The following is an 18,084-nucleotide window of genomic DNA, read 5'->3' as shown; positions in this document are numbered from 1 at the left end:
TGGCTCTGATTGAAGAGCTGAATAATATAATTTGTTTCTTGGCTTCATCTAAACCAAAGACTTCTTTTCCTTTTTCCTGACTAATAAAATAATTGATACTTCATTTGGCATGAACATGTCCACTTTATCACTTTTCCCAAGAAACGGCAGGAACTCTTTTTCTCCACACCATCCAGTTATGTGTGTTTATGAGCATGTTATTGCAAGGAACCTCCTTTGAAAGATTAAACCTTTTCTTCCCCTCATCTCTTCCCACCTAGGAACTGCTGCAGCAAGATGTTCCTCTGCCTGCTCTCTTTATAGGAGTAATGTCTTGACTTCATTAGATTATTTATACAGTAACAGATATCCCTCTAAATAAGTACAGAGAGAAGGAGAGCTGCAATTGATACAACACATTTCAAAACAAATACCTATAGGTGTTAAATCCAGAAAAACAAGCATAGCAGAAGTAGAAATGGTTTGAAAGATGTCAGGATCCAATAGAAGGAGTGTATAACCATTTTAATGCTATGAAGCAAGCTGGACCTTTTATTCAACTTATGCCATTGTCAAATGCGATACTGTTCTGCTACAGCTGGCTGCATAGAGTAGACTTTCTCCATAACAAGAGAAAGGTTAAAAGTAACCTACGGGTGTAAAGGTGGTCTTTTTTTGCAGCTAGATATCGTTGAGGCTACTAGTAGTGTTCAAAGTGGTGTGCTTTCCTTGCGAATAACCTTGTCTTTCTAGGACTGCTTTCACTGTTCAATATGTTTCTCAATATTTATTTAATTTTTTGGTATCTAAAACATTTCTGTCACATGTTGTATCTTATTGCATGACTAGACATGACTAGCCCTCTTAAGGATGCCTTCAGGCCCTGTTTGCAGAGGGCAACGAGAGGCTTGCCAGCTGTCAAAAACAGCAGTGTGGTTTTCTTTGCTCCTGTCTTCCTTTAGAAACAGTTTGGTCTAGAAGTGCTAAAATAGCCTTTAAAGGCTATTTTACCAGGGCTTGATATAGAACAGAATATACCAAGCAAATTCAGCAGACTCCAGAAGATATTACCCTGGTGTCCATTAGGAGAAAGTGCACAGACTGGTATGTTTTATATAGGCATGGTCCAGTGATTATTTTACTCTTCAGTCATCTGTATATCTTCACTTTCAGTCTGAAAGTATGCAGACATCATACTTGCAGACATCATAGTTAAAATTTGGAATGAAGTTAGGAAGAGAGGACAAAAATAATGCCCAGTTGGATAGTAAATGTATCTCTCTATCACAGTGGACTGGGACAATCCTGGCAGTTCATCCAACAGGCTTTGTACGGGAAGAGTGAAGTTGTGTGAAGTGCCTCAATTTCACAAAGGAATGGATGCACAAGTGTGTCAGAAATCTGCTTGTTTCTGTTCTTTGACACATCAAAAGTAATTATTTGCTATAAGGAGATTGTTTTCAATTAACTTTTATGTCATAGATTACAAATCTACAAGTATGTGAGATAAAAATAAAAGCCACATTAGATACCTAAAGAAGACCCTTTCTTGTCAGTATTTATCTGTTTATATCTCTCATAGTGATTGTCTGAGCACAAAATGAGATTCCTTGGCTTAGCTTCTTTGGGTTTGTTTACAGAAGAGTGACACAAATATAAAAATATATGTATACATCTAGGTAAACCACTGCAAAAGGTTGCATGGATTTTCTTATTGCAGTGTAAATGAGGATGACTGTGCCTTCAACTCCTGAATTCTTTTCTGAAGAACAAGATTTAGCTCAAATTGTCTTAAAAACATTTTAAACTAAAAATAAAAAAGAGGCAAAGACATGATGAACTTTCTTGTCTCTGATTAAAAGTTGTGCCCAGTTGAGTTTAGATAAACTGATGAGTTTGCTTTACACTGAAATAAGAGCATCCGATCTGATTAAGCAGGTGCTGCTTAGAATTTTACACAAAGATTTGGCCACCTGGAAGCAGCTCAGAGGGATGCTGGCAGAGACAAGGCATCATGAAGAAGCTGTTGTTGCTGCATGACTTTTCTCTGGCTAAACAAAAGACTGGTCTAAACAGGTGAGAGTCGAGGGTGTTTTCTAGTGTGCACTGAGAGCCAACCCCAAATTTCATGTGGAAAGTAAAGTGGATGAAAAACTATGCTTGCACAACATAAGCTGTGACATGAATCTCACTCATGCGCTTGCTTTTTTAAAAAAACAGTCCAGTTAAAAGGCTGGCTAGTAACTTTTTGTTCTTGCAGAGATCTTACCACTGTGGCCAGTGCAAATCACGATATACAGGAGACCAAGCCAGGGAGTGCCAGCCTGAGAGGAGCTGCAGAAATAGAGCCCTCAATCGATGCAGTGTCCATGCCCAGTATGTTGAGGAGAGGTGAGGAGAGGTGACATGTATTGTGAGTTCATAAATTAATTCATGCATTTGTACAGTGAAAAATAGCCTTTTTTAGGATGGGACTGAGTAAGTCTTTGTGGTCATTTTATACAGTTGGATTTTCCAATCAGATTGTGGCACTCTGGCTACGAAAATAACTGAGCTGAGTCTATCTTGCAATTTTTTTCTTCTGTGTAATTAGATTGTTTGGGAATGTCTTTTATAGACCTTCTATAGTCTCCTCAGAAAGGACTGTCAAGTGTCACTCTACAGAAGACATCACAAGGGCAAATTCCTCTCCTGGTGCTCAGCTACATAGCTGTGATTAGGGATCCTCTCAGCATACCCGGTGTGCCTGCATTTGCCTGCTGATAGAGATGGTATTTTTCCAAGTGAGACCACAGATTCTAGGCACAGATAGGCTGTACTGTGCTTTCCAGCCCTGGGAGCGGAGGGAGCACCAAGTGGCATGTGAACTTGAATTTTAAGAGTCTAATTGAAGTATATTACTTAGTTTTGCCAGCTTGCAAGGGGAAGCAAAAGACTAATCCTGTGTCCTAAATTTGGATATAGTGCATGCTTTTTCTGGCACATGCTTTGGACTCATTTTTAAGTACATCTATTTCAAAGAAGAAGAAAATAAGATATTTTAAGGCTATGCTATAATGGGAAAATGTCTAGACACTTGTGTTAGGCAAGTCTTCATTTTAAGGGGAGGCCAGAGTTTGACATGCAGTTCTATGCATGTATCTTCAGTTACAACACAAATTAGGCATTGATTTGAAACAGTACCACTTTAACCAGCTAGAAGAAACTTGTGTGCAGATGCACTTACTTTGCTGATGCAAAATCAGTAATTGTCAGCACTGTTTTCTCTTTAAACTTATAGAATCATAGAATGGTTAGAGTTGGAAGGGACCTTAAAGATCATCTAGTTCCAACCTCCCTGCCATGGACAGGGACACCCTCCACTACACCAGGTTGCTCAAAGCCTCATCCAACCTGGCCTTGAACACTTCCAGGGATGGGGCAGCCACAACTCTTCTGGGCAACCTGTTTCAGTGCATCACCACCCTCAATGTAAAAAATTTCTTCCTTATATCTAATCTAAATCCTCATCAACCAGGGTAGACTCCTCCTCTATCCTGACTTCCTCAGGAGCCTCAGAGTTCCGGGACTCATCAGGGTAGCCTCCAGCAGTACAGACTGAGGCAAAGAAGACATTCAGAAACTCTTCCTGCTTCTTATCCTGTCACCAGGGCACCCTCCTCATTCACCAGTGGGCCTGCATTGCCAGGCTCTTCTCAGTGGCATCCAATGATAGGACAAGGGGAAATGGATATAAGCTGGAACATAGGAGGTTCCGCTTAAACATGAGGAAGAACTTCCCAGTAAGGGTAACAGAACACTGGAACAGGCTGCCCAGAGAGGTTGTGGAGTCTCCTTCTCTGGAGATGTTCAAAACCCGCCTGGACATGTTCTTGTGTGATCTGATCTAGGTGGTCCTGCTCCGGCAGGGGGATTGGACTAGATGATCCTTTGAGGTCCCTTCCAATCCCTAACATTCTGTGATTCTGTAAAAAACTCAGGCTGCCTCACCCAGCCTTAAATTCCACCAGTGTGTGCTCCGCTATTATACTTTAGCATTGTATTCTACAGCTTTTTGTATACAGAACTTGTGTCCTGTCACACTCTCCCATAGCATGGCCTTCAGGAATATTATTATTGTCTTTCTTTTTAAAGAGTAGATCGACCTGACATCACATTCCATGAGGGATCCAAAACCCACATAAATTAATAGGTGTCTTGCTGTCACGTTTTGAGGTCAAAAGACCAGTCTATCAGCGTCCCAAGTCAGGCGAGACCCTTGGGTCTGACTCCCCCTGCCTTCCCTTGGCAGCCCAGTGAATCGGAGGGTTGTTCGTCTGGCTTATCGTGGGACTCGTCACTAATAGACGAACAGGAGGTAATTTGGCCAGTATACCAGCTCTCAAGTTAGGTGAGACCCTTGGGTCCGACTCCTCCTGCCTTCCCTTGGCAGCTCAGTGAATCGGAGGGTGATTCGCCCACTTATTAGGGATCGTCACTAGTAGTACTATGGGCCTAATGCAACGATGGGGTGTATTGTGAATACTGAAGCATTGTATATAGTTAGCACAAAGGCTGTGGCTTTGCTGGTGGTGACTAAGTACCACCAAGATTGAAATTTTCTTTTGAAGTCAATTGTATTGTCCGAAATCACTTTCCTAATTTCAGTGGGTAAGGTGCCTTCTTCACCTTCCCTTGTAATTGAGGCGGTTATTGATTGTAAAAGCTATTGGTTAGTTCCCAAAGCCAATAGGGAAAATCATAAAGAATGCTCCAATTTATTCAAGTCACTGATTGTGGTGACTAGTTTGTTCATCAATACTTCAGAATCCATGATATTTAGAACTCCCAATCATGTTCTGAGGGTTGTTGCTGGGGTATTGCCCCATGCTGCTTGTATTGTGTATTGAATGAAAGCTCGAGACCATGGTAGAGTAAAATGTAGAATAATATTTAAAACTAATATTAATATGCCCTGTATACAATCAATGTTTGTGTAGGTGTATCCACTTGTCCACGTGCAGATCATTCAAAGTACCTGTAAAAGAAAAAGAAAAACATGCGCTCGGTTGCTAATACAACTGGCAAATGTTAGTTAAAATGTTCTGAGCAATGTCAGCAGGTATTGGTGTGCCTTTGTGGTTACCCACTTCTCTGCTCGCACCAGGGACAACAGGTCTTTGTGGCAATGGGAACCATGTTCACTGAACTCCCATTCTACACAGATAGGATCCATCAGGTGGATGAGACCGAGTTGTTGAAATAGTCTCAGTCCTTTTATCAGGACCTCTAATGCATCTCCATGCTGGTTGGTCCAGTCCCATGATCTGCCTTTTTTGAGGAAATCATACAAGGGACGAGCAACAATGGAAAAAACTGGGGATGCGTTTATGCCAGTAACTTAAAGTTCCCAGGGTTTGCTGCAGCTCTTTTTTGTTGGAAGGATTTTGTCCATGCTCTATTTTTTCCAGAGTGTCTGGAGGGACAGAATTAGCTCCTTGAATTCAAGTCACTAATTCTGCGATGTTTGGTACGGCTGCTGTTAGAGGCGCAGTGTTGGCATTCAATTGCCTGTAATCGATGGTGAGCCTCCACTGTCCGTTTGGCTTTTCAAGCGACCAGACAGGAGAATTGTAGGGGGAGTGAGTGTGAGTAATAATACCTCGCTCCTCTTTCACCACCCCGTCAATTCCTGCCTGCGCTGCAGCTGGCAGAGGATTTTGTTTTGTATTTGTGACTCGGGATGGGGGCAGGGGAATAGACACTTTTAACAGTTTCAGTTTTACAAAATCAGAATCAACCCACAGCCGATCTTCATTACCCCGCACTGCAAAACTCTTTAAGGAACTATCAGGCAATTTCCATGACCTGCCATATAGCAAATCAAAGCTTAATATGTTAGTGCAGGCAGCACCGACTGGCACTTCAGCACAGGTTAGTTTTTTCTCTCCTGGAAGCCACAGAGCTGTTTTTGCTGTTGGTTGTTCTCCTTTAGTCTCAACAACCTTCACTTTCTGGCGACTGGGTGTTATGTTTAGATCCTCAGCAGCTTTTTCAGTTACTACTGATGTTTTTAAACTATCAGGGAGACCACGAATTAGAGGTGTTAATTGTGCTCGATCAATGGGAGCCAACACTGAGGATTTTCTTGTCGGGTCTCTCTCACGCATTGCTTGTGTGCATGCCGCCTTTGGCACTGAGGAAGCCAAATCAGAGAACCCCATAGTGGTAATTCTCAACAGATCACCTTTTTCCTGAGGATCTATACCACCTGCCCAGTATGCCACTCGTGTAGTTAAAGAACAATAATGGTTTCCAGGTATAGTAGTTAAAAACACACCAGGACCCCAAAAACTTTCTGCCTCCTCCTCACTTAGTAAAATCTGATCTCCCCCTGTAAGGGAGACTTGCCACACGTATTCTGTTTCTGACTCTTCGGGATGTCTGGAGTATTTTTGTTTTAGTTTTGCCAATTCAGCAGGGGACCGTTTGCACAGTGGTGTGAATTTCTTCACTGTTATCAACAGCAGTTTCGGTCTTAATTAATGGTCTTAAAGGAAGTGGCTGAGAGTTGGGATCAGGGGTCCCCGTGATTTCTCCGTCCCAAGTCTCAGCGTCTGTGTACTGAACAGACTTACGGACTTGTTTGATCGAAACAGAGGATTGTTTTTCCAGCACCTCTCTCTCTCTGCGCTGTGCTTCAGTGAGCAGAGTTTTGAGGTGGTCCACTTCTGATCTAAAGTGATCATTTTCAGTCTTAAGTTTATCATTTTGGTTTTCCAGTTTTTCTTTTGTCTCCCTCTCAAAAGCTAATGATGATTTCAATATCTCATTTTCTGATTTTAAAGCAGTGTATTCTACATCTGCAATTTGTTTGGAGGGGGCAGAAAAATCTTTAGCTTCTTGCTGTACACAAGACAAACAGGTTCCGAGCACTGCACAAACAACTCCTTTACCCTCTTTAAATTGCTGCTCAGCCTGACATTTTTCAATGCATTCTACCACTTTCTTTTTATCCTTCCAATACTTTTGAGCTCACTCCTTCCCAGCTGGGGAAGGGGCACATTTATGTTTTTGTAGCAGTTTATCCATGGCTATCCTGCTGACTATGCCAATTTTACTGTCACATTTTGAGGTCAAAAGACCAGTCTATCAGCGTCCCAAGTCAGGCGAGACCCTTGGGTCTGACTCCCCTTGCCTTCCCTTGGCAGCCTAGTGAATCGGAGGGTGGTTCGCCCACTTATTAGGGATCGTCACTAGTAGTACTATGGGCCAACTCCTTATAATAACTCAAAAGTTTCCGGAAACATACATATATATTTTATTTGTGACAGAATACAGGTTCGAGGATAGCCGGTGATAGTGACTGACTACAAAAACAACTCTAATTGAAATACTGCAGTGATAATATAAAACAATTACTGATCAGTGATAATACTAAATAGCTAGCAAGATGTTAGTAAGTAATTAAGTAAGTGCACATAACACAGAGTTCTTACCCAATAGGCGTCCCTATGGGGGGGAGAAGAGAGGTTCAGCCCGTCGACTGATCCCAGACGTTCCGATGGGGGGGGCTTCTCCCTAACATCCCCTTTGTTTGCTGCCATTTTATACTTTTTCATATCTTTTAGGTGGAGCTCGAGTGACTCTAGTCATACATAGCTTTTATTAGGATTGGTGTAAATTTCTCTCCTGAGGGGTGTTCACAAATTAGGATTGGTGTAAATTGCTCTTGTAAGGGGTGGTCGCAGCTTGGAGGCGGGTGGAGGTGTGACTTAGTAGCTGAAGGACACAATTCCGCCATCACTGCTGAGGCAGTGGTTGTGATTCACTTCCCTTGATGGCATTTTTATGGTTATCTTTACCAGGCGCCTCTCATCCCTGATAACAGGGATGAGCCATGATACCTCCGTACCACTCTACTCCCCATTTCAAGGGTATTGCGTAGGCCTTGTTCGTTCCTGGGAGCAGCAGCTGTGCTTCATCTCAGAACTGCTCTAATATTAGCTGAATTCTGGGGAACAATATTCTCCCATTCCCCTCCAATTTCGGTCATTTTCCCACACTTGCCAATAAATTGAAAAAGCTTTGGATCATGTTCTCAAAGAGAAAGAGAATTCCATGTGGAGACACTACTGCAGAATATACCAGAGCATAAATTCAGTTCGTAAAAGCTTTTTTGTGTTCACCTCGTATCCTCACATGCCCACTTGTCGTGCTCTGAGAGCAAATAAAACATTCCAGCCAGTGACATCCAAGGAAACATAATGAATGCTTATGGTAAATTTGTTTTAACACACTCTGGTTAAATCTGTTGTTATCTCAACCCCTCGAGCCCCACATTGGGCATCAAAAAAGACTATCATGATTTAACCTGGCTGGCCACTAAACGCCACGCAGCTGCTCACTCACCCTCCCTCACCCCTGGGGAACGGGGAAGAAAATTAAAGGGAAAAAAGGGAAGGAGACTCATAGGTTGAGATAAGAACAATTTAATAATTGAAATAAAATAAAATTAAAAGTAATGATGAAAATAATAATTAAAATGGCAATAATACGTGATAATATTAAAAACGGATAATAAAATATACAAACAAGTGATGCACAGTGTAATTGCTCACCACCCGCTGACCAATGCTTGTCCCGTCCATGAGTTGGTGGTCGCCATCTCCCCCTGCCGGAAATACCTTTTCCCCAAGTCACTGCTGCGCATGTCCACAGCTCAGAAAAACATGAGAACAAAGTTTATACGTTTCCTGGGATCTTCCCTTCAAGGGCAGACAGTTCTCGATAAAGAGTCTCCCTCCTTATCACCTCTGGCAGCTTCAAGGATGGTCATCATGTTATATTCTTTAGGCATGTGCAAACAGCCTACTAAACCCTTCATGAAATTCTTACACAAAAATTTTAACCCCTTCATTGTTGGAAAACAATTCCCCACCTTTGAGACTTATCTAATACAATCATAGAATCATGGAATGGTTTGGGTTGGAAGGGACCTCAAAGATCATCTAGTTCCAACACCCCTGCCATGGGCAGGGACACCCTCCACTACACCAGGTTGCTCAAAGCCTCATCCAACCAGGCCTTGAATACTTCCAGGGATGTGGCATCCACAGTTTCACTAGGCAACCTGTTCCACTGCCTCACCACCCTGAGAGTCAAGAATTTCTTCCTTACCTCTAATCGAAATCTGCCCTCTTTCAGTTTAAAGCCATTGCCCCTTGTCCTATCACTACACACCCTTGTAAAAAGTCCCTCTCCAGCTTTCCTGTAGGCCCCCTTTAAGTACTGGAAAGCTGCAATAAGATCACCCCGGAGCCTTCTCTTCTCCAGGCTGAACAGCCCCAACTCTCTCAGCCTGTCTTCATAGCAGAGGTGCTCCAGCCCTCGGATCATCTTCGTGGCCCTCCTCTGGACACACTCCAGCAGCTCCATGTCCTTCTTGTGTTGGGGACTCCAGAGATGAGTGCAGTATTCCAGGTGGGGTCTCACGAGAGCAGAGCAGAGGGGCAGAATCACCTCCCTGGACCTGCTGGCCATGCTTCTTTGGCTGCAGCCCAGGATATGGTTGGCTTTCTGGGCAGCAAGTGCACATTGCCGGCTCATGTTGAGCTTCTCATCAACCAGCACTCCCAAGTCCTTTTCCTCAGGGCTGCTCTCAATCCATTCTCCGCCCAGCCTGTACTTGTGCTTGGGATTGCCCCAACCCACGTGCAGGACCTTGCACTTGGCCTTGTTGAACTTCATGAGGTTCTCACAGGCCCATCTCTCCAGCCTGTCAAGGTTCCTCTGGATGTCATCCCTTCCCTCCAGCATGTCCACAACATCACACAACTTGGTGTCATCTGCAAACTTGCGGAGGGTGCACTCGATCCCCCTGTCCACGTCACCAACAAAGATGTTAAATAGCACTGGCCCCAGTACTGACCCCTGAGGAACACCACTCGTCACTGGCCTCCACTTGGACATTGAAACGTTGACCACAACTCTTTGAGTGTGACCATCCAACCAATTCATTATCCACCGAGTGGTCCATCCATCAAATCCATGTCTTTCCAGTTTAGAGACAAGGATGTTGTGTGGGACAGTATCAAATGCTTTGGACAAGTCCAGGTAGACAACGTCACTTGCTCTTCCCCTATCCATCAATGCTGTAACTTCATCATAGAAGGCCACCAAATTAGTCAGGCAGGATTTGCCCTTAGTGAAGCCATGTTGGCTGTCACCAATCACCTCCTTGTTTTCTATGTGCCTTAGCATAGTCGCCAGGAGGATCTGCTCCATGATCTTGCTGGGCACGGAGGCAAGACTGACTGGCCTGTAGTTCCCTGGGTCTTCTTTTTTTCCCCTTTTTAAAGATGGGGGCTATGTTTCTCCTTTTCCAGTCATTGGGAACTTCACCAGACTGCCACGACTTCTGAAATATGATGGATAGCGGCTTAGCAACTTCATCTGCCAGTTTCCTCAGGACCCGCGGATGCACCTCATCAGGTCCCATGGACTTGTCCACCTTCGGGTTCTTTAGATGGTCTTGAACCTGATCTTCTCCTACAGTGGGCGGTTCTTCATTCTCAGTCCCTGCCTTTGCCTTCTATGACTTGGGCTGTGCCGCTGGAGTTCTTGCCAGGGAAGACTGAGGCAAAGAAGTCATTGAGTACCTCAGCCTTCTCCATATCCTGGGCAGCCAGGTCCCCCGTTTCCTTCCGGAGAGGGCCTACATTTTCCCTATATCTCTTTTTATCACTGACATATCTATGGAAGTTTTTCTTGTTGCCCTTGATGTCCCTGGCCAGATTGAACTCCATCAGGGCTTTAGCTTTCCTAACCTGATCTCTGGTTGCTCGGACAATTGCTCTGTATTCTTCCCAGGCCACCTGTCCTCGCTTCCACCCTCTGTAGGCCTTCTTTTTGTGCCCAAGTTGGTCCAGGATCTCCTTGTTCATCCATGCAGGCCTCCTGGTGTTCCTACCAGACTTTCTCTTTGTTGGGATGCACCACTCCTGAGCTTGGAGGAGGTGATCCTTGAATATTAACCAGCTTTCTTGGGCCCCTCTTCCCTCCAGGGCTTCATCCCATTGTACTCTACCGAGGAGATTCCTGAAGAGGTCAAAATCTGCTCTCCTGAAATCCAGGGTAGTGAGCTTACTGTCCTTGCTTCCCTAAGAATCTCGAATTCCACCATTTCATGGTCACTGCAGCCAAGGCTGTCCTTGAGCATCACGTTCCCTACCAGCCCTTCTTTGTTGGTGAGAACAAGGTCCAGCAAAGCACCTCTCCTTGTTGGTTCCTCTACCACTTGGAGAAGGAAGTTATCATCCATGCATTCAAGGAACCTCCTGGATTGCCTATGCCCTGCTGTGTTGTCCCTCCAACAGATATCGGGGTGGTTGAAGTCCCCCATGAGGAGCAGGGCTCGTGAATGTGAGGCAGCTCCTATCTGTCTGTAGAGGGCCTCATCCACTTGGTCCTCCTGGTCAGGTGGTCTGTAGCAGATCCCTACTCTTATGTCCCCTGTCCCTGCTCTCCCTTTAATCCTGCCCCATAAGCTCTCAGTTGGCTCCTCATCCGTCCCCAGGTGCAGCTCCATGCACTCAGTTTTAGATGAGTCTCACCTTGTGTGGCTTTTGTACAACATTTTCACACAACTTATTATTATCAATCTGTAATAAGCAAAGCAGCTATTATAAACTAATAAAAAGTGAGTCTTATTCATGTCTCACAAATTGACAAAAGTAGATTTACAGGAATTATTCCCCATGGCCATTATGCTAGTAAGACTGCACGTTTTTCCAAATCCTTGGATCAAGGCCAAAATTAAATTCTCCTCACCCTCCTCTGTGCATAGTACTCCTAATTGGTTCAAACGGATATTATTAATGTCATTATTGAGATTTTTGAGTAAATTTTAGATGTGCTGGTCCTACTTTTTTGGCTTCCCATTTTGGGGCTGCAGCTCGCTTTATCCTACTGTAGTGGATTCAGATTTCAATCCCAGGGACTTTCACCACTGTATGTGTTTTGAGCAGGACTTGATATGGTCCCTTCCATCTTTCCTTCAAAAGTTCATCATTCCAGGTTCAAACGTAGATCCAGTCTCCTGGCTTAAAATTATGCACCTGGACATCCAAGACAACAGGTGCAGTCAATGTGATGTACCTGTGTAAAGAGGAGAGGACTTTTCCCAAGGATATGACATAATCTTTTAATAATTTTTCCCCAATAACATGTGTCTTCCCAATTCCAGTTATAATTTGATAGGGCCTCCCATATAAAGTTTCATAAGGACCAAACTTCTCTTTGGAAATTGGTCTGATTCTGATTCTCAGTAAAGCTAGTGGCAATGCTTCAGGCCATTTTAGCTGAGTCTCTTGACGCATTCTTGTGTGATCTAATCTAGGTGGTCCTGCTCCGGCAGGGGGATTGGACTAGATGATCCTTTGAGGTCCCTTCCAATCCCTAACATTCTGTGATATATCTTATTCATTTGTCTTTTTAGACTCTGATTCATTCTTTCAACCTTTCCACTTGTAAGTTCTATCTTATTAAAAAAAAATAAATTTAAAACTCTTGTGCTATTTTTTCCACAAAATGAAGACCCCTATCTGATGATATTCCCTCTGGAATCCCAAATCTAGGAATTATTTCTCTTAACATCATTTTATTACTTCTCTAGTTTTGTTGGTTCAACATGGGAAAGATTCAGGCCATCCTGAAAAGCTATCTACTGTTACCAAAAGGTACTTATATCCATTTCTTCTAGGTAATTCAGAAAAATCAATGTGCCATTATTTCCCAGGGAGGGAGATATCCCTGTTTTACCTCTCCAGGTGGAGGTTTTTTTTGTATTGTTGGGTTATTTTTACAACAAATTTGACATTGTCTAACAATTCCTTCTGCATACTGCTGCATTCTGGGTTCAATTGCATATCTCTTAACAGCCAAAACTAATGCACCTGCTGCCATATGTGTATCTTTATGAGTTTGATGCAACAATTCCCTCATAATTGGAGCTGTAACCATACATCGTCCATTGGGTGTGACCCACCATTCAATTTTCTTATCACGATTCAAAAGTTTAGCTAATTCATTTTCTTTTTCATTGTATCTCGGACCTTTTGATTCTATTTTTAACTCCAGAATTAGAGCACCAACTATTTTACTAAAGGATACTCTCTTGCTACTTCATCAGCTCTTCGGTTTCCTTTAATCACGTCGGTCTGTCCAGATTGATGAGCTTTGCAATGTATCACAGCCACTTCCTTGGGTAAAGAACCTGCCGTGAATAGTTTCAGAATTTCCACTCCATGTTTTACAGGAGTTCCTTGAGAGGATAGCAGTCCTTGTTCCTTCCATATGGCTCCGTGAGCTTGTATAACTCCAAAGGTGTACTTATCATAGAATCATAGAATGGTTAGAGTTGGAAGGGACCTCAAAGATCATCTAGTTCCAACACCCCTGCCATGGGCAGAGAAACCCTCCACTACACCAGGATGCCCAAAGCCTCATCCAACCTAGCCTTGAACACTTCCAGGGATGGGGCATCTACAACTTCTCTGGGCAACCTGTTCCACTGCCTCACCACCCTCTGAGTGAAAAATTTCTTCCTTGTATCTAATCTAAATCTCCCCTCTTTCAGTTTAAAGCCATTGCCCCGTGTCCTATCACTACATGCCCTTGTAAAAAGTCCCTCTCCAGCTTTCCTGTAGGCCCCCTTTAAGTACTGGAAAGCTGCAATAAGATCACCCCGGAGCCTTCTCTTCTCCAGGCTGAACAGTCCCATCTCTCTCAGCCTGTCTTCATAGCAGAGGTGCTCCAGCCCTCAAATCATCTTCGTGGCCCTCCTCTGGAACTGCTCCAGCAGCTCCATGTCCTTCTTGTGCTGGGGACTCCAGAGCTGAGTGCAGTATTCCAGGTGGGGTCTCACGAGAGCAGAGTAGAGGGGCAGAATCACTTCCCTTGACCTGCTGGCCACGCTCCTTCCTTCCATGGCCAGTGCCCGCCCCGTCGAGGATGGTGGCGGCGGAGCCGCTTGGGGAACTTGGGGAGAGCTCCGCTCCCGGGGTGCCCACCGGGCCAAGTTCACCCAGAAAGGACTGAGATCTAAGAGAAACGGCCACACAGATAAGAGGTCAGTGAAGATGGAACGGAACAACGTATGCCGCGGTTGAGTCCCCCTTGCGAGCAGCCCCTTGCAGCCAGTCCTCGGTGGAGCAAGCAGAGACCCACTCGCAGCCCGTGGAGGATCCACGTCGAGAAGAGATGCCAGAGCCTGAGTACGGTACGCATCTAGAGTCCGTGGGATGACCCCCGCCGATGGGGAGGTGTTTCGTTAAAGGAGATGCCTGAGCCTGAGACTATCGTGAATCATGGGCACAGGTCGAGGCGCATTTATGCATCTAAGTCTGTATGAAGACGCATTTAAGGTCGATATGACGACCCACGCCGGAGCGCATTTAAAGTCTGTATGATGACCCACGCCAGAGCGAATGGCTACAGCTCCTTAAAAGTCCAGGACTGGTAAAGCCCGTACTTGGGGCAAATCCGATGGGGTAAGGATTTGCCTCCTAGCGGGCAGGATTCACGCTTTCGCCGTGAGTAGGGGATCCACTGGAGCAAGGGACAATGGTGCAAGGACTCCTTTTCCTTTAAGAGAAGCGGCAGTAACAACTTGGAATGAACTGACCTGCACTCCCCCATTCCCTGCCCCCTGCGCCGCTGCGGGGAGGAGGTAGAGCCGGGAAGAGAAGGCAAAGGGGGGGGAGTGGTGTTGATTTTAAGACCTGGCCTTGTTTTCTTGTTATCCTCTCAAGTAACCGTTTTTGTGTGCTTTTTTTTTCTCTTTCTAGGTAGCTGTTAATAAATAGTTTTGCTTTAAGAAAACAGCCTCTTTTGCCCGGGACCGTGGTTGGTGGGTGTGGGAACTACGGCTGGTCCGCGGATCCCAGGACAGAAGATGAAGAAACTGGCCTTGAAGAAATTGCTGTGTACCCCTGCAGATATGAAAACTCCCTGAACAGAAGTGGAAAACAACTTGCAGGTGCCTGGGAGAGCCAGGGAACCGTAAGATAAAGAGGAACTGTATGATAAGAGACTGGACTGTGTTTTTGCACTAATTGTGTGATGTAATGAATTTGGCTTAAGTTATGTAGAGTGCGTGATCACCAATCATGTATTAGGCTAAGGCGCGTGAACAGCTGTAGCTAACCAACCACCTAATTGCTTATGTCGCGTGCACTGCTAGAATTAGTATAAAGGTGTGCTGGAACTTGCAAGGGGGGATTAATTAATTATATAATAAATCAACACTGCTTGAACCTGTGTATGTCGTGTCCGTCTCAACAGCGACATACAGCAACATCTGGTGACCCCGACGTGATTCACCAGGACGCGAACTTTTGGACCGCAGGGCGAAGTGCGGTGGAGACGGAGCCCAGCGTAGCTTGAGAGCAGCGGGGAAGCTGCGAATTGATCCGGATCGACTTAGACTTTGACACCTGGGACAGGTGAGCCGCTGGGAACGGGATAATGGGAAATAGCCTCACAAAGGAGGAGGAAGACGTCCATTCTTTGTGGACGTTAATATTGAAAAGAAAAGGACTGAAAGTATCTAATAATAACATCCAAAAAATGTTGTTGTGGGCGCAGCGACAAGGGCTTGAAGCGAACTCTGCCACAGCATTCAGTGTGCCTGTTTGGCAAGCCCTGGGGAAGAAATTATTTGATGCTGCTACCAGTGGGCAAAAAGAAGCTGTGGACTTATTGACAACGTGGCGATCGTTTTTAGAGGCCTTGAAAGACTTAAAGTCTGAGCGTGATAAAGCAGAGGATAAGACGGACTCTGTTCCGATAACCTCTTCTGCAGTAAGTGAGGTTGTGGGAGAGACTTCTAAAGCGAATGACAGCTCAGCTGGGAGGTTACCGCCTGTGCCTAAGCCGAGAAAAAGGTTGCTGAAATCTGCTCATTTAGTGGAGCCGGACTCCCTGGGAGCGTACGTATCCCCCGCAGAACAGCTAAAAGCGGCGGAAAAATCCTCAGGAATGTATGTATCTCCTGCAGCACAGCTAAAAGCGGCGGAAAAATTTACTCCCTATAAGTTGCCTTGGCAGCAGTTGCAAGAGGCAAAAGAAAAGTACGCAAAACCTAATATCGAAACATGCTCCCTCCCTTCTTCTCCACTGAATTCCTCTGATATTAAGGCGACAGAGGACGAACAAATACAGGATCAGGTATATCCCCCTTTACCGGAGAGTGACGAGGAGGAGGATTCCGTAACAGATTTTGCTGAGATGCCCTCTGTTTCTGCAAAGGGGGTGGGAAAACAGGGGGGTCTACCGTATCGGCCTCCCTTACCACAGTCGTGGGTGTTGCCACCTGCTACAGTGATGGTTCAGCCGCGTAATGCAGTACAATTTTGGGACGCGGTTAGGAAAAAGGCAATGGAGGTCGGGGACTGGGACTTGACCGAAACACTGGGGACACCGGTCAATAAAGATCTGTCTGTGATGGAATTGGGGGGAGGGCCTAGTGCATTCCCTGTGGAGCTAGCCCTCCCGGGCTCTAATCAGCCCAATCAACATGTGGGGTGGTCATGGAAAGTTATACAGGATATGCAGAGGGCAGTAGCTCAGTATGGACCGAATTCCCCAGCAGTGACACAATTGTTGCGATTATTGAGTTTAGAGGTATTGGTGCCGTATGATTTTCAACATTTGGCTCAAATTATGTTTCAGCCAGTACAGCACTCGGTTTTTATGAATGTTTGGAGACAACAGGCTGATCATCAGGCATTGCAAAATATGCAATTGCCCCAAGGTGACCCTTGTCACGCTGTAGGTACTGATGTGTTGATGGGAACGGGTCAGATATTTAGTAATCCGGCAATTCAAGCACAGTGGCATCCCCAAATTCTCGTGCAAATTAAGCAAATAGGGATGCAAGCTTTGATGCGCACGGCAGAAATGGCAGAGCCTAAGGCAAGGTATTCAACAATTAAACAAGGGGTCAGGGAACCTTTCTTACAATTTGTGGAAAAATTGCAAGGGGCTATAGAAAAACAAGTATTTGACAACAGTTTGCGAGCCCTGTTAACAAAGCAGTTGGCGAGAGATAACGCCAACCCTGACTGTCAGAGAGTTATCGAGACATTGCCGGGGGACCCCTCCTTAGAGGAAATGTGTGCTAAAGTCGGGTCTGTGGAGCATAAAATGACTGCACTGGCCACCGCCCTAGCTGCCTTGCGTGTTAAGGAGCAGAAGTGTTATAGATGTGGAAACCTGGGACATATAAAATCAGAGTGCCCAGGACTGAAAGGCCAAAGGCTGACAATAAATGCCGAAAAAGTTAATGGCTCAGTGCCAGTTACTTGCCATAAATGTGGAAAAATAGGTCATTTGCTAAACAATGTCGATCAAAGTTTTATGCTACCGGTCAGCCAATTCCGGGAAACGGCAAAAAGAGCGCGAGGGGGCGCGCGCAGACACAAATGCCCTACAGCCCTGGCAACCCTTTTGTGGGAGCAATGCAGCATCCACAGACCAATCCACAAACTTATGCGACAAATTATCAGGAAAGACAGTCGGAGCTGCCGGGATGGATGTATCCATCACCGACACAGTAACAATAAATAATTGTCAAATTCACAAAGTGCCTTTGGATGCATGGGGACCAATCGGTAAAGGACTTAGTGCTTTGTTAATAGGACGATCAAGTGGCACCTTGCAAGGGTTGATAGTGCATGTAGGAGTGATTGATGCTGATTATACAGGGCAGATCTGTGCTATGGTATCTACTGCGACACCACCAGTAACTATTGTTAAAGGGACTCGAATTGCTCAACTTGTGCCCTTTGTGAGTTGTGTTCCTAAAACAGAGCAAACTGTTCGTGGCAACAACGGATTTGGATCTACGGGGAAACCATCTGTTTTTTCGTCCCAGACTGTCACCGACAAGAGACCACAAATGACGTGCACACTTACAATGGATCACGCAACCCCATCGCAGACAAAACTAACGGGTTTGTTGGACACAGGAGCTGATGTTACTATCATTGCACAGCGTGATTGGCCTTCCACCTGGCCTCTAGTGTCAAATAATGCGGGAGTAGTGGGTCTTGGGGGAGTTGC

General features: G+C 45.0%; 1 protein-coding gene across 1 annotated transcript; it reads left to right on the top strand.

Moving 5' to 3' along the window:
- The first annotated feature begins 15,486 nt into the window (after nt 1–15,486).
- On the top strand, nt 15,487–17,589 carry LOC147526248 (uncharacterized). Its single transcript, XM_086630113.1, is given in 3 exon segments — nt 15,487–17,350; nt 17,353–17,543; nt 17,545–17,589. Coding segments are annotated over 3 exon segments (2,100 nt in total).
- Nucleotides 17,590–18,084: the final 495 nt, after the last annotated feature.

This window comes from Tauraco erythrolophus, chromosome W (assembly GCF_009769465.1).
Source record: "Tauraco erythrolophus isolate bTauEry1 chromosome W, bTauEry1.pri, whole genome shotgun sequence".
Lineage (NCBI taxonomy): Eukaryota > Metazoa > Chordata > Aves > Musophagiformes > Musophagidae > Tauraco > Tauraco erythrolophus.
Note: the sequence above shows the minus strand (reverse complement) of the source record. Positions and strands in the feature narration are given on the sequence as shown.